Genomic DNA, 26983 nt, shown 5'->3' with positions numbered 1-26983 from the left:
AGACAGTATGGAGAATGAAGGAATTCTTTTTAACATTGAAGGGAGCCCATGGGCAACGCCTGTGGTCTAGGTAGCCAAGAAGAATGGGTTTTTCAGGATCTGTCATGAGTTTAAAGCTACCAGCAACCCAGTACTGAATGTAGATCAATCCCCTCTGCCCAGGGCATTTGCAATCTTTGTAAATCTTTGTAGAGGGAAACAGTTCAGAAAAGTGGACAGCTGAGGCCTACCTACAAATGGTGATGGAAGAAGATGGAAGAAGAATCCAAACTGTTTCTCACCATAAACACTCACAAAGGGCTTTTTCACTACAATAGGCTTATTTTGGAGTAGTGTCAGCACCTGCACTCTATCAGAAAGCTATGGACCAGGTGCTATAAGGCTACCCATGCACTCAGTGTTACCTGGATGATATCATTGTTACTGGTAGGAATGACAAGGAAAATCTCAAGGCAGTGATAAAAAGATTTGAAGATTATAGGCTCAGAGCACGAAAAGTATGAATTCTTTAAACCAAGCATCACTTATGGTGGTCACACCATCAACGCACAAGAGTGCTGAGAAAATTCAAGCAGTGGTGGATGCCCAAGGCCAAAGGATGTGTCATAGTTGTGGTCCTTTTCAGGGTTTGTCAATTACTATAACAAGTTCCTGCCAGACCTGCTACTGTGCTCCACCCTTGAACTCATTACCGCAGATCAGGAAGAAATGGAAACAGATGAAGTATGTGAAGTGTTTTTCAAGAAGGTAAAGGAAATGGTGATGTCAGATGATGTAATCACATATTATGATCTACACTGTCCAGTGAAGCTCGTCTGTGATGTCTCGCCTTATGCTGTAGGTGCAGTCATATCACATGTCATGAGTGATGAAGTGAATGCCCCACAGCCTTTGCATCATGTTCCCTTAATGCTGCAGAGAAAAATTACGCACAGATTGACAGAGAGACCTTGAGTCTAGTTTGGGGTGTAAAATGTTTAAACCAGTACTAGTATGGGAGTGAGTTTACCCTTGTTCCTGATCATCAACCACTAGTGTCCATTTTCAATCCACAGTTTGTTATAGAACCGTCTCAGAAATTCCTAAAAATGAATGGTATAAGACATATTACACCTGCACCATACCACCCAGCTAGAAACGGCTTGGCAGTAAATTCTGTCCAGAGTCTAAAGAACGCACTGTGAGCAATGTCGGTAGAACATACTGCACCAGCACCGCATTAGAAACTCACCAATTTCCTCCTTGTGTATTGGAATACAGTACATTCCACAACTAACAACTCACCAGCTATGCTGTTCCTGGGTCAACCCTTGCACTCATGCTTAGATCTCCTCAAACCCAGTCTCAGAAGGAATATGCAGGACAAACAGCTGAGACAAATTGAAGAGTCCTCAAACAAGGAGGTTCGATGTTTCATTGCTGGATAAGCAGTCCTGGACAGGGTCTACACAGGTGATTAAAAGCGGGAGCATTGAAAGATTAAGGACAGCATTATATCACTGTCTGATATCATCTGGAGATTACACATCGATCAGTTGAGGAGAGCAGAGTTAGAGAAAGAAAGGTGACCAGAGTTATCAGAACCACTTTCTGCAACCTCAGAGACAACCTCTACAGCCACCACAGAGGAGGCCCCTGAACCTGATAGTTTCACAACCATAAGCCTCTCCTGCCAAGCACAGTGATCCCATTTGTCAGGAAAAAAGTTATCCATCAAGAGTAAAAAGCCTCCACAGCGAATGGGACAATTTAAAATTTACTATGCTGTCAATATCTGTACAGTAGTTGTATATAGTTGAGACACATTCTATATTGAGTTGGAGTTTAAAGCTAAGCAGGGAAGAGTGTTGTGTATTTAATATTTCAGTAGTACCTGAACAATATTGTAAATATATTGTTAGATTAAGCATTCTTGTATGTTTAAATTCATTATGGGTTATATGTAAAAATAAACGATTTGTTTATGTCATGGCACTACCACATCATCTGTGCGCGCAAGTGAAAACAAAACTAAGATATGTTATTCCCAGATTCATGTTTTTGCCTTCAATGTTTTAGAGTTACAAAACATAACAGAAATCACGATGGCACATCAAAGGAGTGATTGGGTGTCAAACTCAATATGGGATTTGACGCTATTTAAATAATAATAGGAACAAAGTGCAAGATTTATCAAGATATCAAAAGGAACAGAGGCTTCAAAAGGAGGCAAGTGGAAGGAGCTGCTTATACCTGACAAAGTGCTCGAGACCAGAGAAGAACAATTTTGCACTTGCTTCATCAGCATGAACTGAAAAACAAATGTAAACTCAAACACACTTTTTGTACCAGCCACATGCATACCTGGAAGATCCATGCGAAGCAGGCCCAACTCCTGCTCCCCTCAGGAAGAACATATCTCATTGTGTCCTACTACAGACCTAAATTAGAAGGAGTAGAGGCTAAACACTTATCTTAACAGCTGCTCCTCATATCCAGAGAACTAAAGAACTCATTTTCAAGTTGGGCACTCTTGGCACCTCTGGGCATGCTGGACCCTGTATATTCTTAAAACTTGCTTGGATTGAGCATTTCTTTCCATTGAGTAAATGCCACGTGATTCATTTTTCTCCACAATAATCTAAAATTCGGCAAAGCTAGGGTGAACTTATAAGTTTAAGAACAGATGGTTAGACCCAAAGCACAACACAGGTCAATGTTTCATTTTCACAAAGGCAGTCAACCATTCCACTCACAGGGTTAACAAATAAGAGCCTGTGTGGCTCCATTTTAATATGACTTTTAAATTCAACACATGGAACCATGCTTACTACACCTCAGGAAACCTAGCTGGAAAAAGTTGGTTGCAGTATAAATGCAATATAGCTATAGGTCAAGTGCAATTCCTTCAGATTCCCTTGCTACTGATCCTGCAAATGCCCAAGCGCTTTCCTACACCCAAGTAAATTATCAGGGTCAATCACAAACAAAAGAAAAATCTGCAGATGCTGAAAATCCAAGCAACACTCACAAAACTCCTGATGAAGGGTCAACTGTACTCTTTTTCCATAGATGCTGTCTGACCTGCTAAGTTCCTCCAGCATTGTGTGTGTGTTAACAGGGTCAATGTTTCTTTTGCTTTCTCTTCCTCTTCCCCTAACTTCAAAGAAATGACTTCCAAATTCCTTGGCAGAAGCTTACATTTTATAAAAATGAGTCACATTGAACTCTGCCAGTTTCTTTCATACAGTAATTTGCAATGATAAGTGGAAGTTAAAAGGCAGTTCAGCCCAATGGTCTAAATGCTACATTAATTAGAACCACAAGATCATGAATCCGACCTGCGTAATGGACATATTTAAATGTTATTAATATAGATCTCATGATGTTTTGTTCAGCAACTTCTCTTTCCTGGTACTAAAATGCTGGAGGAACTTACCAAGTCAAGCAGCAGTAAGAGGGGAATAAACAGTTGAAGTTTCAGGCAAAAAACCTTTCCATAGATGAAGGGTTCCGATGAGGGGGCCCATCATTAATCATATCAACTGTTTATCCCCCTTTGTGTGTGCTACTCAAGATTTCCAGCACCTGCAGAAACTTTCATGTTTTCTTTTTCCTCAGCTGTATTTTTGAAAAAACTAGGTGTCCTTTTTAAAAAAAAAACATATTGACAATTAGGCAACAAGTAAATTACATCAGAGAATTTAAAGAATTTCATAGGCCCAAAGATATTTCGAAACATAATATAAAATAGATATACTCCTATACATAGTTTCTATCTCAGATAATCTACTGTAAAGTGATGCAAGTTTTCACAAGTACTCTAGTATCACATGGAAACTGTTGAGGTAGCACCAGTCATTCTTATCTATGCAATACTTATTTTAACAGTTTGGAACTTTTTATAATTTAGAGGATTAGAAACAAAACTCTGCAATCAGATCAAAAGCCACAATTAAACATTATAGTCAGAGGTAATTCATTATAACAGTAAATGCTTCAATTTAACTGGAAGTAGCAAAAGTTGACAAAAATATTACATTCACTCAAATTCAAATAGGTCAAGAATGTATGCACTGTAAATTCAAACATTAATACTGTAGCCTTTAAGCAGTGCCTCTCAACTTTCACTCTATAGTTCATTTTTGTTATAATAAGGCTGAAACGTTCTACCTAACAACATATACAAATTAAGTTCTTTCATAGTTATGTCATACAATACTCTATAAGTTCTCTGCTGAGTTTCCAAATTAAAATACCACAAATTATCCATTACAGTTATGTAAGCCTTCAAAAGTCAGAAATCAATCACTGCATTCATAAGGTACATTATCAAAAACAGAAGTATAGAACTACATTTGAAACTTCTGACTTACTGGAAAGAGATGGTACATTCCACTCAGTGGAAGAGCCAACATATTCTTAAATGTATTTTTTGGTAAGGCTTTAATTCAATCACAGTATAACAACTTTCTTGTTTCTGGCTAATTAGGTTTTTTTTAACTGTTCAATTTTAAGAATGTAGGCACTATTGGCAAGGACAGTATTTGATGCACATTCCCAATTTCCCCCCAGAGATACTGGCAAACTATTTACTTAACTGTTACAGACTTCGTGAAGAGGGTCTTCCCATAATGGCGTGAGTTCCAGTATTTAGATCAGACAAGAAATAATAAAAGGTGATATCCTTCAGCTCCAATCAGGAGGACATTGCACAAGGTGGTAAGTGGTGCTCCCATGCACTTGATGTCCTGTAGGACATCCTGATGCACAGTTTTTGATATGAAACACCAACAATTACTTTCTCCCCCACAGATGCTGCCTGACCTGTTGAGTTCCCCCTGCAGTTCGTTTTTGCTCCTGATTCCAGCATCTACTGTCGCCTGTATCTGCATTTGTAGATGATTAACTTCATGGAACGAAACTGGACAGTTGAGAGAGCACACTAGGAGCAGCAATTCTAATTGCTTGGCAGCAAGTCCATTACATTTAGCACAATTGTGAGGAAAAAAAATAGAAATGAAGATTTTGTATATTGTGAAGCTACTTTCGCTGAGCTGGTAAGTTACTTAGCAGAAATGGACTAGAAACAGCTATCTGAAGGCAAATCTGATTCAAGGAGTTCACTCAAGATTCTGCATTTACACAGGGCCACTAAAGCGAATAAGAAAGAGTGGATTGCCAAATGTAGGGTCTCTGGATGACAAGATTCATAGAGCAAGAAATAAGGCAAATAAAAAGCAAACTTATTTCACTCATTGTGTGGAAAGCCTACCAGAACACAAAAAAAAAATGAAGGAGGGAAAAGGCATGAAAAATAGGCTGTCAAATAAAAATCAAAGATGAGCATACAAAGAGCAATGGAATGATTAAGGAAATGTTCGGACCAAACAAAGTAACTCGAATGTGAAAGTGAAGGAGACAGCTAAATAATAGTTAATAAATATTTTATGACTGTCTACACAAGAAGGGGATGATGTCGATGTTGGTAATTTTCTACCTTCTACTTCCAGTTCTGCCTTTCAAATTTTTGAATGTATGCTCACATTTCCATCCCCTGCCAAGCTCATTTAAACCCTCCAGAAAAGCTTCAACAAATTTACACAAGGGCCTTTAGCATTCTGACAGCTTGCTCAATTACTTTTCTAGTGAACAGATAGCTTTAGTTCTCTTTTCTGCTCCTCAATGCAGTCATCTGCCATGTTGTCACTGGACACTGCTGACTTGGAAGTGTTAATCTATCAGGGAGGATAGAATGCATCAGCATGAAGGATTTAAGGCAGTAACTAATGGTATCTGCTGCATACCTGGAGAAAGATCCGTTTCTGATTACTGGCCACCTGTACATTAATAAAGTGGAGGGCTTCCCAATTACAAAAGTTGCTCATTCTTTTCTTTCCTGTATCATTTGGGCATCTGTCATGAGGGGAGTTGATCACATTTGCACTTTGGCAAGGCAGTCAGTAGCACGGAGCACAGCATCTACACATACTGACAGGCTTCACTGCTGGCAAAATTGAAGCAATATTTGACCCTTGCAAATACGAGATCTGACACTTGCTTGAAGCATTTTTGAGCTGTTGATTACAACAACTTACATGCTTCTCTGCCAGAGCTTGAAACAATCACTAGCGGTGTTTACTGTATTTTCTTCTGAGTACACCCATCAGATCTGGGAGGCAACAGATTTCTCTGAGGCTGCAAAGATCTGTCATGTCTTGAAATGATACCCGAAGCCATCTCAGACATTGATGTTCCATCAGATCAAGCATACCTCTGCTGCGTGCAAGGAATGGTTTCCTGAAGCTCCAACCCTTTCGACAATTTCTGTTGTCTTGCAAAGATGCAAGAACAGTCGATGTTATTTCAGATGTACCTTACATTACCCATCCCCGTCCTCATCTTTGATCCTATTCACCTTTCAACTGCTGAGACTCCCTCAAGCTGTAGAAAAATAACAATCCAGTTAACATGGAGCAATTCTCAGATTCCATAAATGTATTTACTGATTGACTATGAAAGTAATCAGGCTAGTATTGGGTGGAAATATTAAACAGATTACTTCCCATATGTCCCTAAATCATCCATCTTTCAGAGTTAATATTCCCCACATTAATAAATCAGATGACTCGATTTGCTCTTGTACATGGTTCCGTGGGACTGTCAGCTTGCTAAGCCAGATGCCAAGAATGAATGCCTTCAGGAAAGAAGCCAAAAAAATACACACAGAAGCCAAAAAGAAGCAGTGGGAGAGGTGTCGGCCTATCATCACAGTGCTCTCTTAATATCACTGTCATTTCGTTTTAATTGTAAAAGGTAGAAAATTAAACTCCACAGAAGCACAGTTTGCCTGAAGATAAAGGCTAGAAAGTTAAGAAAATTTAACAAGATTCCCAATTTAAAAGAGAGTGTTGCCACAGCAACACCAGCACTTCATTGGTCACTGTAAAATGTGCCCTCTTTTGTCCTCTGGGAACAGCAGATAGGGAGGCATCATTTATTTACAGACCCTTTCACTGAGCCTGGGTTATCAGACAATAATGCTGCCAATACATACTCCTAATAGTCTCCTTTTGAAACTGACTCTAATATAATGGCAACGAGCCCCAAATCCTTTCCAACCTGCTATTAAAGGATATAGGTTATTGCTGTTGTCACCATTGATATTTGTCATTGTAATGTAATTAGAAGCCTAAAATGATGCATTACAGCCTGTGGCACGGCTTTTATTAAAACCTTTTCTTCTGTTCACTGAACTGCAACTTGGTATCTGATGAGTAACAGACAGCTTAAGGGTGAACAGCAGATTCATCAAAGATTTATTTTTCACTTTGAAGTGTGGGCCACATAGGAAAAATAGTAAAGCAAAAGAAAATGGTGCACCACCTGAATTTCATTTGGTCACTTGAAATTCTGACTGCATCTGATGAATGTTGCTTTGGCAACAGATTCCAAGCCTGCAAATCACATTGTTAATCACAGCCCTTAATCTTCCATCCATCAGTGAATCCAACCATGTTGCCTGAGCTGTAACTTTCAATCAGATTTATAGGTCACGTGGGTCACACATCCCCGAACAACAACTACATTCACTGATAGCTTGGGTCATTTGAAAAGCAGTCATTTCTTAAATGCTGCCAATCTTGGGTGGGTTTTGGAGAGGGGGTGGGCAAGAGCTGGTGGGGGTGGGGGTGGAGAAAACAAGAAAGCATAGGAAAGAAAAGGTTAATGAATGCAATAAAAGCACTTGAACCCTTCCAAAACAAATTACTATCGTGGATGCTTCTTCATTGTAAAACCAGTTTCCAAGCAATGCTTTAGAAATTAACCTTTTAAAGATAGCACATTAGTCCAAACCTGCCATAGAATTCTAATTATAAGGAAGAAATTTTACTTAAATTGAAGACGCAGGTCTTTCCAAAAGATTGAAATTGCATCAGAAGTTTACTTTTTAAACCAACCAAAACCGCATGCATCAATGTATCAGAACTTGCTAAGAATCTAGATGAAGTTTTGTAGTTGTAAAATAAGAAAATCAGTATGTCATTTTCAGTAAAGATTATTTACTGAAATTAAGATTTAGTGAAAATGCAACAGTGTTTAGGTACATTTGGCGGCAAATGAACACACGACTCTATCGAGACTGTATGCTTTTAAAGCATGCAGATTCTCAGAGGAACAGACTGGCTGATAAATGTAATGTGCAGTATGCTTGCATTAGTTTATGAATTGAAACATATCAATCACAGGGGGTATGATTCTGAAAGCTGTTGCATTCAATTAAACAACACTGTTTAGATCGTGTCCTGGTTAATTTGATAAGTGAATGCTAACAAATGAGAAGCTTTAAACAAGTGCTTGACAAGAAAAAAAATCAGAATATTCTTACTATCAAATGACAACGGAAAAAAATAACTTTAGCGATATATTGAAAGTGGAATGGCTCATTGGTCTGACACATCATTTCATGCAGCTGTCATTATTTTGTAAACAGATCCAAGCAAGGTCATTGCTATGGGCTGTTAACTGATTTATTTATCCAAGAAGAATTTTTAATGTGCCAGCTTGAAATAATATGGAAGATCAAACAAAGTAAAATAAACCTCTTTGATTTTGTTCTGAAGAAACAGTTCAGTTCCGCAGTAGAACTCATGCCTCATGGCTCCAAGTGCTAAAATCGAACACAAAGAAAGGCAAGGCCAATATTTCTGAGCAGTTGAGATGGTGCTACATTACTGTAGAAACTATCTTTCAGCTGAGAAGTTGAACTGGTCTCTCTGCCTGGTCCGGTCACAATAAAAGATGCTGTGCCTCAAGTTGAAATAGACCAGCTGATCACTCCTGGTTTTTTAAATGATAAGTCCCTCAGCCAGTCATTCATATTTGTTTGTTTTACTGCTCTGAGCATAAACTTGTTGCTACTTTTCCCAAAAATAACTTAATTGGCTGGATGATGCACAAATTGAAACTTTTATCCATGGAGTGAATGATTTGAATTGCTTGGTTGCATTCACGTACTGTTAGCAAACTGCAGGAAAACAAGACCATACTAAAAACCGGAGATCACATTTATACAACATCTTCCAAGGACATCATGTCAATGAAATTCACTTTCTTTGGAATAATTGTGTTGCACAGTAATGTGACAATTCTCTCTGAATAAAATCTTACTAAAACAAATAAATTTCAATCTTCAGAACTACTCTTCAAATACCACCATCAAAGACATCTTTGAGAAGCAGTGACTCAAAAAGGCAGCATCCATCAAGAAGGCAAGACACTCTTCTCAATACTACTATCAAGTAGGAGGTATAGGACACCGAAGACACCCAAAGATTCAGGAGCAGCTTCTTCCTCTTCCAATAGGTATCTAAGTGGTCCATAAACAATCACTGTTTCTACAGGGAAAGTTCCCCTTGAAGATGTCATTGAAATAGATCTTAAGATGTACAGCCCAATTACTTTGGCTATAGAATATCAGGGTTTCAATACGATTTCTGAATGTTTTGATAGGATGAAGACAACAATCATACTGGCGTATCCCTTTGCTGACTGTAAAGTCTTAACTCATCAGCATCCAACTTTCCTTTAAAGACAAAAAGGAATCCCACTTGAAGATCAGCTTGATTGACAGACATGATTTCTAGTCAAAGGAGGTCTATTTCAGCCAGTTCACATGTATACAGTGAAGAGCAGTTCCTTGATCGGAAAAGTGTGTTGCAGAGGAGGAAATAATCTGAGTAGGTATAATTGGGGTGGGAAGAAATAGATCTGGTACAGGAAGACACAGCTCTGCATCTAATGACACCTGATTAGTGTGCCAGGCACATTTACCATTTCTCCAAAATTGAACTTGGCTCTTTTCAGCTGCCAGAGATCCCCAAGGCCCGGGAAACCCTAACAAACCGAGTAAATTATAAGACTCATTTTAACAGTAAAGGAAATAATAGAATGAAGCCATGAAAATCCACTCTGCCCAACAGTGATTGGGCATTGAGAATTATAAAGATGGATAGCCAAATGAAGAATTTTAGGCACTTACCTTTATCGCCTTGAAAAAATTAAACTTGTTAAATTATTACACAACAACCATATCAAGAAGATTTAAGAACATGGATATATTTCACCCTCAGCCCTCTAATTTGCCAAGACACAAGTAATTTTAATACAAGAGCTAAAAGAACATTGATAATATTATTGAATGGTTGAATGGCCAGGTCATGCTTCTGTTTTCAGACTTCAAACTATGTCTTTGGATTTCCATGGTGTCTTGTGTCAAACAAGACTTAGATCACAATCACTACACATATTAATAGAGTTTGCTCTACACTTATACTTTGGTTTTTCCTGAAAAGAGAATCAAACACATTCCAGATGAATATGAATAGTTGCAAAGCTTCTCTTTGTAAATCCAAATTGTTGCTTCTATTTTCTCATGAGAATGATACCTTTGTTTCAGATGCAAAGGTATTTTTCATGATCACAAGCGCAAAAAAAATACAATATTGATTTTTTGAGCTTCACAAAGTTAAAAACTGCATATCTCTATCTCATAAAGCCAATGTGCCAGCTGCTAAAAGAACAAAATTATTTGTAATGAATCAGATACATGGTAGAACTTTCACATTAAAAAAATATGAAACAGTCAACACAGTGGACTATATTACCCCATGTGGAGGTAGCAACCTAAAATACATCCCAATGCCTAAAAACTGGATTGGCAGGACACACTTCGAAAGGCAAAAGAGCAGGTACAGTGGCATGAAAAAGTCTGGGCACCCCTGGTCAAAATTTCTGTGACTGTGAATGGCTAAGTGAGTAAAAGATGAACTGATTTCCAAAAGGCATAAAGTTAAAGATAACACAGTTCTTTAATATTTTAAGCAAGAAAATCTTTATTTCCATCTTTTACGTTTTCAAAATAACAAAAAAGGAAACGGGCCCAAAGCATAAGTTTGGGAACCCTGCATGGCAGTACTTAGTAACACCCCCTTTGGCAAGTATCACAGTTTGTAAATGCTTTCAGTAGCCAGCTATAAGTCTTTCACTTCTTGTTTGGGGGATTTTCACCCATTCTTCCTGGCAAAAGGCTTCTAGTTTTGTGAGATTCTTGGGCCGTCTTGCATGCAATGCTCTTGAGGTTTATCCACAGATTCTTGATGATGCTTAGGTCAGGGGACTGTGAAGGCCATGGCAAAACCTTCAGCTTGCGCCTCTTGAGGTAGTCCACTGTGGATTTTGAGGTGTGTTTAGGTTCATCATCCTGTTGCAGAAGCCATCCTCTTTTCATCTTTGGCTTTTTTACAGAGAGTGGGATGTTTGCTTCCAGAATTTGCTGGTATTTAATTGAATTCATTCTCCCCTCTACCAGTAAATGTTCCTGTGCCACTGGCTACAACACAAGCCCAAAGCATGATCGATCCACCCCCGTGCTTAACAGTTGGAGAGGGGATCTTTTCATGAAATTCTGCACCCTTTTTTCTCCAAGCATATCTTTGCTCATTGCGGCCAAAAAATTCTATTTTAACTTCATCAGTCCACAGGACTTGTTTCCAAAATGCATCAGGCTTATTTAGATGTTCCTTTGAGCCTTTTGAATAGAACTTTTTGGCTGCAATGAGCAAAGGTATGTTTGGAGAAAAAAGGGAGCAGAATTTCATGAAAAGATCCCCTCTCCAACTGTTAAGCATGGGGTGGATCGATCATGCTTTGGGCTTGTGTTGCAGTCAGTGGAACAGGGAACATTTACTGGTAGAGGGAAGAATGAATTCAATTAAATACCAGCCAGCAAATTCTGGAAGCAAACATTACACCATCTATAAAAAAAAAGCTGAAGATGAAAAGAGGATGGCTTCTGCAACAGGATAATGAACCTAAACACTCCTCAAAATCCACAATGAAGTACCTCAAGAGGTGCAAACTGAAGGTTTTGCCATGGCCCACACAGTCCCCTGACGTGAACACTATCGAGAATCTGTGGATAGACCTCAGAAGAGCAGGGCATGCAAGACGGCCCAAGAATCTCACAGAACTAGAAGCCTTTTGCAAGGAAGAATGGGCGAAAATCTCCCAAACAAGAATTGAAAGACTCTTAGCTGGCTACAACAAGTGTTTACAAGCTGTGATACTTGCCAAAGGGGGTAAAACTAAGTACTGCCATGCAGGGTGCCCAAGCTTTTGCTTCAGGCCCTTTTCCTTTTTTGTTATTTTGAAACTGTCAAAGATGGAAATAAAGAAATTTTATTGCTTAAAATATTAAAGAAATGTGTCATCTTTAACTTTATGCCTTTTGGAAACCAGTTCATCTTTTACTTGCTTAGCTATTCACAATAACAGAAATTTTGACCAAGGATGCCCAAACTTTTGCATGCCACTGTATGTACAAGAACACACCTAGAAGTCACTAAAGTCAATCCGATTGCACAAGTACATTTCTTCTTTTTTTTGAAAAGACACACACATTGATGGCAGCCTACAGGAAAACAAGTTTTCTTTACATTTAAATTTTGCCACAGGAGTGCCTCCAAGATGGGAGCTTAATCAACAATCTCCATCTTAACCATCACTACACTAGGTAAGAGGTGAGGAGGAATAGAATTAATTACACATCCTGAAAATACGACAACAGCACAAAATCACATGGGTTATGAAAGGTAAAGTGCATTGTCTAACCTAATGGATATATTTTGAGAGAACAGAAAGATAAAGAAGGGAACCAGTGAATTTGCATTTTCAGAAGGCTTTCAATAAAGGCCAGACAGGATGATAGTCAACAAGCTCCTGGAGTTGGAGATATCCTGCACAGATTGAGAATTAGATTTCAGGCAGAAAATCAGGAATGGAAATACACGGAAATCAATCACCTTGGCAGGCTGTGTGGCAAATAGGGCACATATCACAGGGCTCAATGCTTGGACCTCAGCTAACTACAATTCATATTAATGATGTGGTTGAGAAGACCAAATATCACATTTACAAGTTTGCTGATGAAACAGCACTGGCTGTGATAGGCAAGGAAGAGGATGGAAAGGCACGTCAAAACGATGGAGGCAAGATGTGTGAGCAAGGTCACATCAGATGAAACAAAAGGTGGAAAAGATATGAATTTGAGTACAAAAAGGCTAAGTAACATTGTAAAATGATGAAACATGATGATACTCAAAAGGGACCTGTGTGACCTTGTACATAAGTCACTGAAAGCCAACATGAAGGTGCAAAAACAATTAAGATGACAAATAACATGCTGACTTTTATTATGAAAGAATTAGAGTTCAGGAGTAAATATTCAAAAACAAAAAGAGGACCTTGCTGAAACTGCAGAGAACTGTGTACAGTTCGAATTGTAATAGAGGGAGTGGAGCAAACATTCACTAGGCCAGTTCCAGAAATGGCAAGTTTGCCATATGAAAAGAGATTAGGGAATAGAGGCTTAGTTTACTCAAGACTTTAGAAATAAGAGCAATCTCAAGAAGACATAGAAAATTCTTATAGGGCTTGATAGGCTGCATGCAGGAAGAATGCTTCCCCTGGCTGAGCTTCAAGATTTGAATTCAATATTTTCAAATAATAGGTATTTCTCCTGTAAATCAGAATGGAACTAGTTTTGATAAAAGTCATCAACTTGTGAAAATAATTCTGTTTCTCTCTATCGTACAGTCTATTTCCAGCACATCTTTTTTTTGTTTTGGATTTTGCTTTTTCACGTCATACACATGATTAGCAAATCTTTAAAATTCGAGCCACAGCTGTTTATCACTGTACATGATCAGTTTTTAAAATAAATACTTTGGTCTAATCAACTTTAAAGTTATCTACAGTGTATTTTGACATGACTTTCCCTCACATCAGTCTACATTAGCACTGAATGAGTACTAGTTCAGCCATACAGGTGTCCCCCGCTTTTCGAACGTTCGCTTTACAAAACTTCACTGTTACGAAAGACCTACATTAGTACCCTATTTTCACTTTCAGAAGGTGTTTTCACTGTTACGAAAAAAATTCAGCGCGCGATAAAAAATCAGCGCGCAAAAAAATTAGCGCGCGATAAAAGGCAGCACGCCCCAAACAGCCGCTCTCCCCCGGATTCGGAACTGCTTTGCTTTAACACATGCCTCTGAGCAGCCATTTGCAAGATGAGTTCTATGGTATCGGAAAAGCCTGAAAGAGCTCGTAAGGGTGTTACACTTACAGTAAAACTAGACATAATTAAGCATTTCGATCGTGGTGAACGAAGTAAGGACAACGTGAGTTTGGCTTGTGGAAGCTGACGAACATGATGTTGAAGAGGTTTTGGCATCCTATCACCAAGAGCTGACAGATGAAGAACTGATGCAATTGGAAGAAAGAAGGATAACAATCAAAACCAAATGAGTAATGATAAAGTACGAATTTAATTTTGGAAGGGTACGTCGGTTTAGGGGATATTTGCAGGATGGTTTGAGTCCTTATTAAAGAACTGTGTGATAGAAAAATGCGTGAGGCTCAGCAGTCAAGCAAGCCTTCCACATCAGCCACAGCAGACGACGAACCTCGACCTTCGACATCGAGGCGGGCAGAGATAGAAGATGAGCTGCCTGCTCTAATGGAAACAGACGACGAGATGACACCCCAGTGTCCCACCACCCCAACCCCAGGCCACAGACAGATACCGATTCGCGGAGAATGCAAAGTTAGCCGTGAGGCACACAGCACATCTTTAAGAAAAAGGTCGAAATAAACATGCTAATTATTTAGGTGCCGCCGACACATAATTGTCGGCCCAGATCAGAGACGATGCAATCGGAAATCGGCACTGATCTGGGCCGACAATTACGGGCGGCACCTAATTAATTAGCATGTTTGCTCTGGCTTTTTTCTTAAAGATGTGCTGTGTACCTCCCAGCTACCGCTGGACCCCTGCATTCTTCACGGCAATGTATCGCTCAGTGGCCTGGAGGGTGGGGGGCCACTGCACCACCCCAGCCTGCGACGACTCAGTCTAACACACCATCATCAGTGTGCTCAGCCCTGTCCCAATTCTGGTAAGTAATACTACACTGTACATACATTATTTCTACTTTATATCGGCTGTGTATTTTTACGTGTTATTCGGTATGATTTGGCAGCTTCATAGTTTAAAGGTTACTGGAGAGCGCTTGCACCGTGTTTTTGCCGACGGCGCTTGTGTGAATTTTCTGCCGACGGCGCTTGCGTGAGATTTTCACTACGGAGATCTGTGTCAGCAATGATTGTGGAAAAGTGTTTCTACTTTATATAGGCTGTGTATTTATCATATCATTCCTGCTTTTACTATATGTTACTGTTATTTTAGGTTTTATGTGTTATTTGGCATGATTTGGTGGGTTATTTTTGGGTCTGCGAACGCTCACAAAATTTTCCCATATAAATAAAGGGTAATTGCTTCTTTGCTTTACGACATTTCAGCTTACGAACCATTTCATTAGAACACTCTACCTTCGGATGGTGGGGGTAACCTGTATTTGTTGGTCCTAGCAGAAATTTTTTAAAGTGTGTTTTTTAGATAATACTCAACATGCAGCAGTGATTGACACTTTATTTTCCCAAGTTATATGTTTATGATTGATTCTTTTACAAGCTTAAGGTGACAGCATTTTTACATTTACACTTTGATGGGTATGTAATTAATATATTGCACTGCTAATAATGTGAGATTATTCTCACTCATGCAAACAACTGTCATTAACTCTCACACGGGCTGAGCCAATGATTAATGAATCTTTCACATTTGTAAAGAACTCTTGTAGGACATCCCACCCTTTTCTCAAGCAACACATTGCTCACTGGCTGCTATCAAAAAACACAGAGTGTACACTTGAAGAGTAAATCTCAAAAACTCTCTTAACTGCTAAAATGTTGAACCAACAAATCTCAATTTTAAATTTATACTTGAAGCTCTGGAATTTTCAAATGCATTATAGTTAATTGCACGAGATAGGCAATTTTATAAAAATAAACAGAAGCAAATCAAAGAGAACAGTAGTTTCTACACTGAATACAATTAGTTCTAACAAAATAGCAAGGTTTCAGAAAAACATGTCTGATCTGTTTTGCTATACTGCTTTTTGTCACATTTCAGCAATAAATAATATTGAGATGTAGTTACAAAATAAAACAGTTCTGACCAAAGTACACAATCTCTACTTGCCATTCCTATCCATTGTCCTTCAGATTCCTTGCACTGCTTCAAAGAAAATAATAGCATTTAACTGATCACATCACCTCTAGTCAAATAAGCCTACAGGAGAGATATACACATTATAGTGCAATATAGAATTTGCAACATATGTTCACATATGGAAAATAGTTGATATATGCTTCAATAATTATTAAGAATTGCATTCATAGGATCCAAATTACTTCCAAATAGATTCTCTACATTTTCCCTATCCAAACTCCTGAGTTGACCATAAAAACAAAAGCTACACTGGCAGGATGTGGTTCCTAGGATTCCTTAAGATTGCTGTCTTTATTACCCCCATCATTTACTTGACATTGATCCAATGGAATAAACATCCCCATATATTACAACTGCACTATATCAATGAAGAGTTGTATAAATGATTAACATAATATCAAAGATACATAAATGTTAAACTACAATAAATACATGGTTGATGAATTGAATCTTGCTAATTCACTGCAAACTTTATGGTAAAGATGGAACCTTTGGCCGGTTCCGTACTGAGTGACATAAAATTGAGATTCACTTCCCTAGCCCATCACTTAACCTCACCAAATCACTCTGCTACAATTTTTACTTCTGCTAGTTTCTCAAAAGCATAATAGCAGTATTTTTGGCATTTTTTATTAAGACTTGAAACAATAATTACAAGGACTTCATAGATAATGAAAACATGAGAAATTAAATATCACACAAAGTTTTAGGGACTACTGAAAAATCTTAATGTTATAATTTGAACGTCAATATCTAAACTGAAAACAAGATCCATTTATGTCACCTCCAGATATTCAAGCCTTGCACAATGAGATGAAGTGAAACAGAGATTTAATGGATCTACTAAATAAAAGGTACTAGAATGACGCAGCTGGAAAATATATAGTGTCGCTATCAGCAACCTGAGAAAATCTCTTATGTGCATTCTTGCTTCTATCACCAACAAAATGAAATCCACATATTGGAAGAACATCAGTGGTATAATATAAAAGTACAGCTGGGCTGCATTTCAAACGTGAAGCAATTTTTGCTTCCTATTGTGAACAATGAAGCTCAATTATCATAAAATCTACTTGCTTCATTATTTGAGCATGGGGAAAAAATTGGCATCCTTTGCCTACATCTGACTCCTGATGCACAGAAATGTAGTCGACTCTACCCAACAATCCACTCTGTTCAGATGTAGTCAGGAGTGGGCAAAGAATTGCCTTGCTAATGCAAAAACAGTAAAAATATTTAAGTTGTTTTAAAGAAGAAGAAAAAAAATCGTTGGAATTAATCATGTTAAGAAATTAATAACTTTTGCAGCACAAGAACACATTAGCTTTTTTTCCATAATCATCATGGAGGAGTGTAAGCAGGAATTCACTTTATTCTGCTGCCCTTCAGGTATAGAACTCATTTTTACCAATTACAACAGAAAGTCCACACAAAAGACAAGACCAAACTCTCAGTCACCCCTCCAGACACCAACAATTCCACCATCTTCTCCTCACCCAGACTGACAATGAAATGCAATTATGAAATAAATACCAGGCACACAGTGCCCATCAAGATCAACTTCATAAAGGACGAGGGAAGAGCACATCACCATTCAGAGGGGCCCATAAAATAAAGTTCAGTATTTCCAAGTATTACTCTTTAAACTACAGAGCACTATTGCATACTTGGACCAACGAAACAAAGATAAAATGTCCCATGAAGACTCTAAACAGAATGGGATTCTGACCATCTTGCATGACAATAATCTCACTGTCTTTAAAATGCAATAAAGTGTGTTTCATAATCAGCATACTTCACATAGGAAAAAGATATGCACTCTCACAGTTGTGTGCAAAAGAATTCGGAATGTATCGATAGCTAAGGTGCCTAAGACTTTTGCACAGAACTGTAGTAATGTTATGTTCAGCACTATACTGCTGCAAAAAAAACCAGAATTCATGACATACGTGAGTGATGATAAACCTGATTCTGATATGGATCTCTATTATGAACTGAGAGTGGGAAGAGAGCAGGGACAGGAGAATCATGGTTGAGAAAAGGGGGAGGAGAGGGAAACAACAGAGAGACATTCTAGAATGATCAATAAACTAATTCTTTGGAATTAAATTACCTCACCTGGTGTCTCAAGGTTGTGTGTGTCTGTACCCACACCATGCCCTCCACCCCTGGCACTCCTTTGCCACCTGTCCCACACCCCTCCCATGGTACTCCACCCTCACTATCCCCAACATCCTTTGCTCTCATCAGATTTAAAAACATGCTCTCCACTCCACGTTGACAAACACAGGGGTGTGTGTGAGAGAGCAAGAGAGAGACACCCCGTCTGTCCGTCCCCTTTTGGAACAAGAAATTCCAAGAACAAAAAGTTGATGTGTCCACATATAAAGGAAATCATGCTTGTTCAATTAAATGATACCTTAAATTGGTACACATTCACACACTATTAGAACCCAAAATGTTGCCTTGAATGCGTTCAAACCAATGAATCTGTTCAAAGGATGTAAAAACTGAAGGACCTTCAGGTAGAGCAACTCCTAATCCAATTTGTGTCAAGGAAAAAAAGAATTGGACACCTATACTTTAGGGTCTTTGGGCATCCCAAAGCAATTAAACAAAAAGATGTCATTATTGCAATCAAGGATACACAATGTGTGATTCATTTTCAATGCCAAAGCTCTCTCATCGTGATAAAATGGCCTATCAAAAATTACAGCAATGGTTTAGGCTAAAAAGGATCTCAGCATGCCATTACCTATAAAACATTGTTTGAAAAATGAGAGAGGAAAGGTTTCAAAAACTATGGAAAGAATAACATTTCCCAGATGTTATTTTTAAAATTATTAGTAACTGAACCAGACATGACAGAGGAGGAAAAAATAATCTGAGAGTATAATGAACTGGAATGTGGAGCCTAGAAAGGGTAATAGAAACAGATTCAGTAATTACAGGAACAGAAATAAGTGGGCTGGTGGTGCAAGTCAGGAGATTCCACAAAAACCTAGCATTGAAGTGATAAGCTGCACTGTCACCTATTTTATATCATTCTCTGATACTTTGCTACCTTCCTTGAAGGTACATACAAGCCCATCTTTGAAAACAAACTCCATAAAGAGAATCCTATTGTGCATAAAAGTCTAATATTCTACAACTGTAATGGACAATGTAATAGTTCTATCAAGGAACATGCAGGAAAAGGGGATTGAGAGTCAATTAAAGTATTAGGCACAGACGAATGCTTTAACTCAACGAGGTCCTATCAACTACAGAAAATACTTCAACATTTATTACAGCCATTAGTGAATAGAACAGAAATACAAAAGACCATTAAAAATCTCTAGATAGTATTCCCATCAATTCAATAGGACAATTTTAAGACTGGGTTTTTCCTCCCACTTAATCGGAATCAAACAAATTATTTGTTTATTAAAAATAAACATAGCATTCTAAATGTGTTCTATGGTAATATCTGCTTTCTGTTTGGATGACTTGACAATGAACTATTTAAATATTTAACAAGTCAATCAAAAGCTAATTGCTAGATATGAACCAATGCCAATTTCAAAACCTATATATTGTTTTAAGCAGAAAAGGTTGAAAACGCAATACGTTTGACAACAGGACTAAAATACACACATCAAAACATTTTCAGCTAATATCATATGAAATTAATCAGAGATAGAACGAATTAAATTATTTCTTTGTGCACAACAAGCTGCTTAAGGATACATTCCATTAAAAATTTACTCACTGAAATGTGCTCTGAAGCCTTAACTTCACTTACTTACACATTATCCTCACCCTCTATCTAGCAAATAGTCTATTCTCATTGCCACACAAGGCCTTTTATCTGTTCTGGACAGCATATTCTCAAATAGATGAAGTAGATGCCAATTGATTTGCTGTCGACCATGGTAAATTAATAGCAACAAATTGCTGTGGGCCCCCATCTTGCTGCTCTACCATGCTTCAGCAGGTTTGCTTTATTTGCTTCATGATGGGCAGCAGTCAAACCTCTTCAAGTCAATTTCTTCTTAACAACCTGCAATACTTCTCAGTAGTGAAAATAGAGACATTGCTTGTAAGCTAGAAATCAATAATCCTATTGCCCTTAGAAAATGCTAAACAAGCAGTATTGACAATCCACTTGGTACTGGAGGGTATCCGATATAATGCAAATCTATGCCGCACTCTTCTTTGCAGTCTCCATGCCTTTCTAAAAGGTTTCTAATCCTATTTATCATCATTTCTAATCGACTGCTGCAGTTATGATTGTGAAATTCAATCATTGCGCCAAGCCCTTAAATTTCTATTTTGTTGCTTTGAAGAACAATAACATTGTTATTGCACATTTTTACACTAAAGCTTTTAGCTCTGCCCAGGAAGCTGCTGGTTGACATCAAGTGAAGTAAGTGCACCGAAGGAAAAAAGCGGATTGTGGCCATGTAATACATCTACTCTGTATCCCTATCTTAGATGTCCAAGACAGTACTCTGCATATATAGACACCGCCAATAATTTAAATATTTATTTAAAAAAACATGCACAGGCAATGTTTTAAATCTATCTTAAGCTATCTTAAAAATCGTTATCCATAAACAATGCAGGCAATTGCATCAGCAGTAACATTTGCTAATGATTCAAATTCCTGACATAAATCTGTTGTTGCATGCATTATAAGAGTAATTGCAACGTAGAAATCTAATATTGTGGCTCAAATAACTGTTACAAAGCACTTCATCAGCACTCTTGCTCTTTCTGATGCTATAAGAATCCCCATATTAGATTAATTATATTCATTTTCAGCTTTATTCTGTAAGGCCTCTTAAACTTAATGCAAAATGCAAACAAATTAAAGGACAAAATCTGAACAAAATACAAAAATCATTAAAATAGCATCATTATAATGGATGATAGATTGGAAATTCTAGAAGTTTCGATGAACTGTATATTAGCAGGAATTCTTGCTATATAAACACAATTGCAGAAAATTACCATTAGAAATTCAAATGTACTTGTACTTCACATTACTATACGTTGTAAATAATGGACAGTTTATTTATATATGTTTAGCGATTTGGCACAGAGCAGCCCCTTCTGGCTCCTCAAGCTACTCCACTCTAGCACTCCTGACAAACACGATTAACCCTAACCTGATCATGGGACAATTTACAATGGCCAATTCATCTACCCGGTATGTTTTTGGACTGCGGTAGGAAACCGGAGCACCTGGGGAAAACACACACATTTCATGGGGAGGACATACAAACTCCTTACAGTTGGCATCCCAATTGTACTCAGAACTGTGAAACCCCCGAGCTGTAATAGTGTCGCACTAACTACTATGCTACCACGGCACCCTAAAATACAAGCCTGAAAACGCCCCATCTCGGCTGACCTCGGAAGCTAAGCAGCCTCAGGTGTGGTTAGTTTAGGAGACATCAATTTTTAATTTATATTTGAGTAGGATTCAATTACACGAAAACAGAGAATAGGGGAACTGAAAATCAAGTTAAAACCTAAGTGCTCTGAAATACCTCATATTCCTTACTGTTGAGTCACAACTGCCATTGCATATCAATTAATTCACATAATCCACATTGTACAGGAAACTCAGAAACTCGAAACTGAGCTCACTCACTTCAAATTACTTAAGTGGATAGCACTAAATAAACTGTGACATCATCCCTAATTAACCATTCTATAAAGAAGTAGATCAGGCAGTTCTTAGTTTATGTTACTACAAATGACACCAGATCATTTGCACAAATCTGCAGAAATAGTGCTGGAGTAGCTGGGTCTGATAAGCAATGCTGTAATTGCACAGCAAAAAATTACCGCAACAGTTCCTTCCAATTCTATTACTTCTGGAAAATAATCTCACTTATTTCAAAATGTATTTTTAACAATTAAACTCTGAAATCTAGATAATCATCCCTCAAAAAGTTCATAAAGAAAAAGAGGTATTAATTCCTTCACATTAAATATAGACAAAGAACTTTTCTCCTCAACCAATCTTTTTGTCGGTTTACAGATTAAAAATAGTTGATAATCACTACACATTCTTCATTTGTATGTTCCTATTTTCCTGATACACAGCACATATAAATCTTAAAAGTACACAACTTTTCAGTATTCAATTCAACACTGATTTCTATGTCCTTGCCAGTATACTCATCAAACTGATTCATAACTACAACACATTTTAAATCATTGTCTTATACAAGAATAACAAACTAGCTTCAAACATGAGTTTTAAACTGAAAACTGATAATCTGTATTTAAATTTTGAGTAAATTTTCTTAAATTACAAATCCCTCATCCTCTTCCCATTTTAAGTTTTCAAAGTTGATGATACCATTTCATAAGTTGCACCCCAAAGAGCACAAGGTGGCCGATTAGCTCCCCCAAACCATTTCACAAGCACTAAACTGCTCAATTTCACCTAAATGAAAAAGGTGTTTTTTTTAATCCGAACTAATGACTGGTACGTAAGAATCACCAATTTGATCCTCATTACTGTGCCCTATCAAGGCTCATTTGCTGTGTGAATCAGACTAAAAGCTACAATTCCTGATTAGACCATATCTAAGTGGTATCAAGGGACCAGTAGAGGGGGTGGTATTGTACAGGCAACTTTTCTAGTCCACAGCAAATAGTGCAGTGCTATTAAATTCTGCTTCTTTGTTAATCGGTATTTTCCACTTTATGGTCATAAGACCTTTTATAACATCAATTGGGAAAATAGTAAAGCAGTATATTATTGGGCTTCAAAATCACCCTACTTACCCAGACTATTAATATTACAATAATATGTAACATATTTTAAATTTTCACTAAGTTTGTATGTGTAATTATTTTAAAAAATCAGCTTGAAGGGAGAGGGAGCAGAGAACTACCACTAACCATGATTTGTTTCTTGTATTACAATAACTACAACTTATCTACAAAAGTATTCCACTGTCTACCAAATGCTTAAGACATTTCTTATTCATTAAGTGCTCATCGGTGAGAACATTATGGAAAATGGATTCTACTCCCCCCCCCCCAGTTCTTTATAAATCAAACAAATTGCGTCGCTTGGTAGGATTAGTTTTTCTTTTAGAAGAACACAAAGTATCACCGTTTTGCATCCAAAATGTTATAGCAACAGAAAACCATACTCGCACTGAGCTTGGTGCAATAATTGAAAAGACTCTTTCATAGATAGGAAACTATGATACATACGCATTTTACAAGTGGTTAAACCTGCACCCCTCAAGCAGAGTCTCACACTATGGTAGTAAAATACCTTTAATGAAGTTACTAAGCACAACAATGGAGACACTGTTTGATTTACATGCCTGGTCCTATGGCTGAGAGTGAAATTATAAATCATGCTGACAAGTACAATATATCAGTGCACTGTCATTGTCTTTCCACAAGACTGAAAGAATCACCAAGTAAAATACAGGCGAATGATCAATGAGATATTTTAGAAATCACAGAAGATCAACTGAGCCCCACTATGAACAAAAATAAAAGGCATTGGTGTTTTAGCTTCAAACTTGTCAATTACACAAAATAACACTGATAACAGTGTAAGTTTTCACTGATGCCCAAAAATACAATTATGTTGTGTGCTCGAAAGTTGTAATGCATAATAGCACTTTATATTTTTGAATTTAAACATTTAACCCCGAAAGGATAGGAAGGTAAATGTCACTCTGTTAATACCTCTTGATATTAGAATTCTGACTTGTGAAAAGTCATTTCTAAAATATGGAACAAACTCACTTTGAAAAGAGCACTCAACCACTCAATTTTGTTTCATTCAACTGTTACAAGGTTAGCTCTCTGTAGTCAGCATCAGCTTTAAGGAGTTCGATAATTCAGTCAAAATGTATATGCCTTTGTCAGCACAGAACTCTCAAATGTTCATCATAACCTCATAACCTTTTAAGGTATCTTATGAAAAACTGTTTAAGAGCCTGATAAAGCATTTTCAAGTAACAAATAGCCATTAAAATGAAAGATACGTACCTGTTTGTGCATTTCTATATTCAGACCATAAGACATTTCATAATACTGCGAAAATAAAGAAATCAGATATAGTACTGGGTAATCCACAGTTTATCAGTCACAAACAATAACAGAAACAGATAGAGATACAAAATGACGCATTATCAACCAATGACAACAAAACTGAAGCCCAAGATGTTTTTAAAAACTTACCATGACATAGTGGCGTTGCATTTCTGTCTTTTCACTGGCTAGTTTTTCACATTCCAATTTCAAACTGTTTAAGGAAAGAAAGATGGTTCAAGAGACAACATGGATATTTTATAGCCTGCGCTGCAGGCAACACTCTGCATAAATGATCATACCCGGATCATTAGAGGGGCTGCCTTACCAAGGCAGGGTGCACTTAATTAGTACTGTAGTGCATTTTACTCTTCTGGAAATGATTTATGATCTATGTCAAAATATGACAGTATATGCTCAGAGATTGATTTTAATAAGTAAAATACCAAAGCTCACGCAATCGAACATGACAAATACGCCAACGTTTTTTTCAGTAATATACTGCATTAATTACAACAGAAATTTAAACTATTACTTGGCAATTAAAATATGCTTGACTCAAATCCGTAAAAATACATAGAATTGTTAGGAGGTCTAGAATTGTTCCAAGATTAGTCACGCCAACGCACTGATATTAAAGTTTCTTTTAGCTGTACAGTAAATAAGAAACGGGACCCTACTCCTCAAATGTTGAAGAAAGAAGGTAATCAGCATCTCAACAAAAAGCTCTGAGAAACATATGTCCGCTACACAAATCGGCACAGGCGACATTAAGCGTTTCAATATTGAGAGAGAGGGGAAAAATTCATCGTAGATGCTGATTTGCCAATCCGTACAAAGCAGCGCGATTTTAATCCAGATTTGGGGGATTTACGAAATGAAAAATGCGATTGTTTGACACTGAAGCCTCGTCGTGTTAGGCGAATGAGCAGAGCCTAATCGAGAGCACATTACTCCTTCATCGTCACTTCACATGAGCAGAAATGTGAAAGCGAGCCAAAGAGCAACGGCGGAAAATCAATATCGAAAATAACATCGAAACATTAAAGCGTTTCAATAATATTAATAAACAGGGATAACGTGAATATGAATCGTCCCTACTGCGAAAATCACTCTTCGAACTGTTAGAAAATACGTTTTATAAGAAACTAAATTCAGGATGCAGCAACGAAATTAAGTAAAAATCCCTCCCTTGGCATCATTGCTTCTCTAAATGATGCAAAAAAATCCACCTGCCCTACATCGCCGACACTACAGAGTGCGATTTGCACTAGAATACCATCTCCAACCAAACTGGATGAGGATCGGAGAGATCATTTTACATCAGACAACTAAAAAGGGAGGAGATGATTGAGGAAAGAAAGCCGTCAGCACAAGAAGCGTGAACGGTACAGACCACAACCTAGCGCCTGGAGCGGGCAAGACAGAAGAGGGTTTACAATTAAATAAACTGGATTTTTCCTGTACTCTAGACCCTTTAATGCTGTCAGATCTGTATAACGAGAAAGCCAGTCGTTCTACCTGTGATACTGCGCCTGCAAGAACTGAAATTCTTCTTTGATGCGATCGCACGATTCGGAGATGGTAAATTTAAAGGGCTGTGCGGGTTGGTGAGGCGCCTGCAAAGATAAACACAAACGAGCATCAATACCGAGTCAAACTGCTAATCGACCTATGATCTCATGAGATTCCCATTTATTAATAATTATGAGAAAGCAAACTCAAACATTGTATTCTGCACGTCTGCAAATATTAATTGCAAGATTGTAATTAAGTCGACGCTGTGGAAAAAAAAAGCTAGAATCCGCGTGTTACTGGCCGTGTCAGATGTTCCGGAAAGCAGCAAAAGAAAAATAAACACACACACACATACACAAAAACTTACTGGATGTCTGGCTTGAGGATACATCGCGCTGGGATTTTGTTATCTTTCCTCTGAAGCCGTCTCAATGTTTTTTAGCAGAGTTGTCTCATTCAAGTTGTTTAATTTGAAAGTCGCCAAGTTGTACGAGATCCGACTGAATGTAGCAAGCTCCAAGATGCCAGAAAGCAAACGATGAAACAAAGTGGAACATTCGGGAGAGGGTTGCAGAAATGCCCGCCCGCCCGCCCGCCGATCCGAGATTCGCCTCGGCTGGGCTACGCTCCGCTCCGGCGGGCAGCAGCTCGCTGCGACCTTACACCATCACTCCAGCAGTAAAGGGAGCGGAAGAAGCGCGGCCAACCTGCAATCAGAGTTCGGAGGCGGCTGCTTTCCCTCTGCCCTTCATCCGATAACATGCGAAAGTAATGACTTGTGTTTACCAAATTTAGAAGCACGGTGTCATTAACATTCTTACATATTCTCACCCCGGTCAACTTCACTTCAGCGAGAGAAACTGGAGGTGGAGAGATGCGATACTTCGCCTATTCCCCCAGCCCCAAAAGGAGGGAAGGCTGTTAGCGTGTTGCGTCTTGGATATTGTAGTCCCCATCCCCATGAACTTGAAACAAAACTACTCAAAGAAAGCAGACTCGCAGACTACAATTCCCAGAATGCTGACCGAGGTAGCAGACCCACCGACAGTCGTGATTAGCATCGCCGTTCGACCAATCACAAAATTGAACTCTCGGGTTCTCTGTTCGCAGCAACATGTCAGTTACGATTCATTAACCAATCGCCACAGGGAAGAGGCGGAGTCTCACCTGGAAGACCGCCCACATTGTTAGGTTCTCCAATCGTGAGCGGGCGTGGCTGTTCATCCC

At 38.2% G+C, this 26983-nt stretch overlaps 1 protein-coding gene across 4 annotated transcripts in view; it reads right to left on the bottom strand.

Annotated features, from left to right (window-relative positions):
- Positions 1 to 26639, bottom strand: part of LOC134357344 (transducin-like enhancer protein 4) — a 148732-nt gene extending 122093 nt beyond the window's left edge. For all 4 annotated transcript variants that reach the window (XM_063068787.1, XM_063068788.1, XM_063068789.1 and 1 more), the window contains exons 1-4: positions 26124 to 26639; positions 25760 to 25857; positions 24389 to 24452; positions 24197 to 24241 (exon numbers count right to left, since the gene is read on the bottom strand). In XM_063068787.1, coding sequence (XP_062924857.1) covers positions 24197 to 24241; positions 24389 to 24452; positions 25760 to 25857; positions 26124 to 26147 — 231 coding nt within the window. In that variant the 5' untranslated portion in view covers positions 26148 to 26639. The remainder of the gene's footprint in view (positions 1 to 24196; positions 24242 to 24388; positions 24453 to 25759; positions 25858 to 26123) is intronic.
- Positions 26640 to 26983: the final 344 nt, after the last annotated feature.

Source organism: Mobula hypostoma, chromosome 16, assembly GCF_963921235.1.
Source record: "Mobula hypostoma chromosome 16, sMobHyp1.1, whole genome shotgun sequence".
Lineage (NCBI taxonomy): Eukaryota > Metazoa > Chordata > Chondrichthyes > Myliobatiformes > Myliobatidae > Mobula > Mobula hypostoma.
Note: the sequence above shows the minus strand (reverse complement) of the source record. Positions and strands in the feature narration are given on the sequence as shown.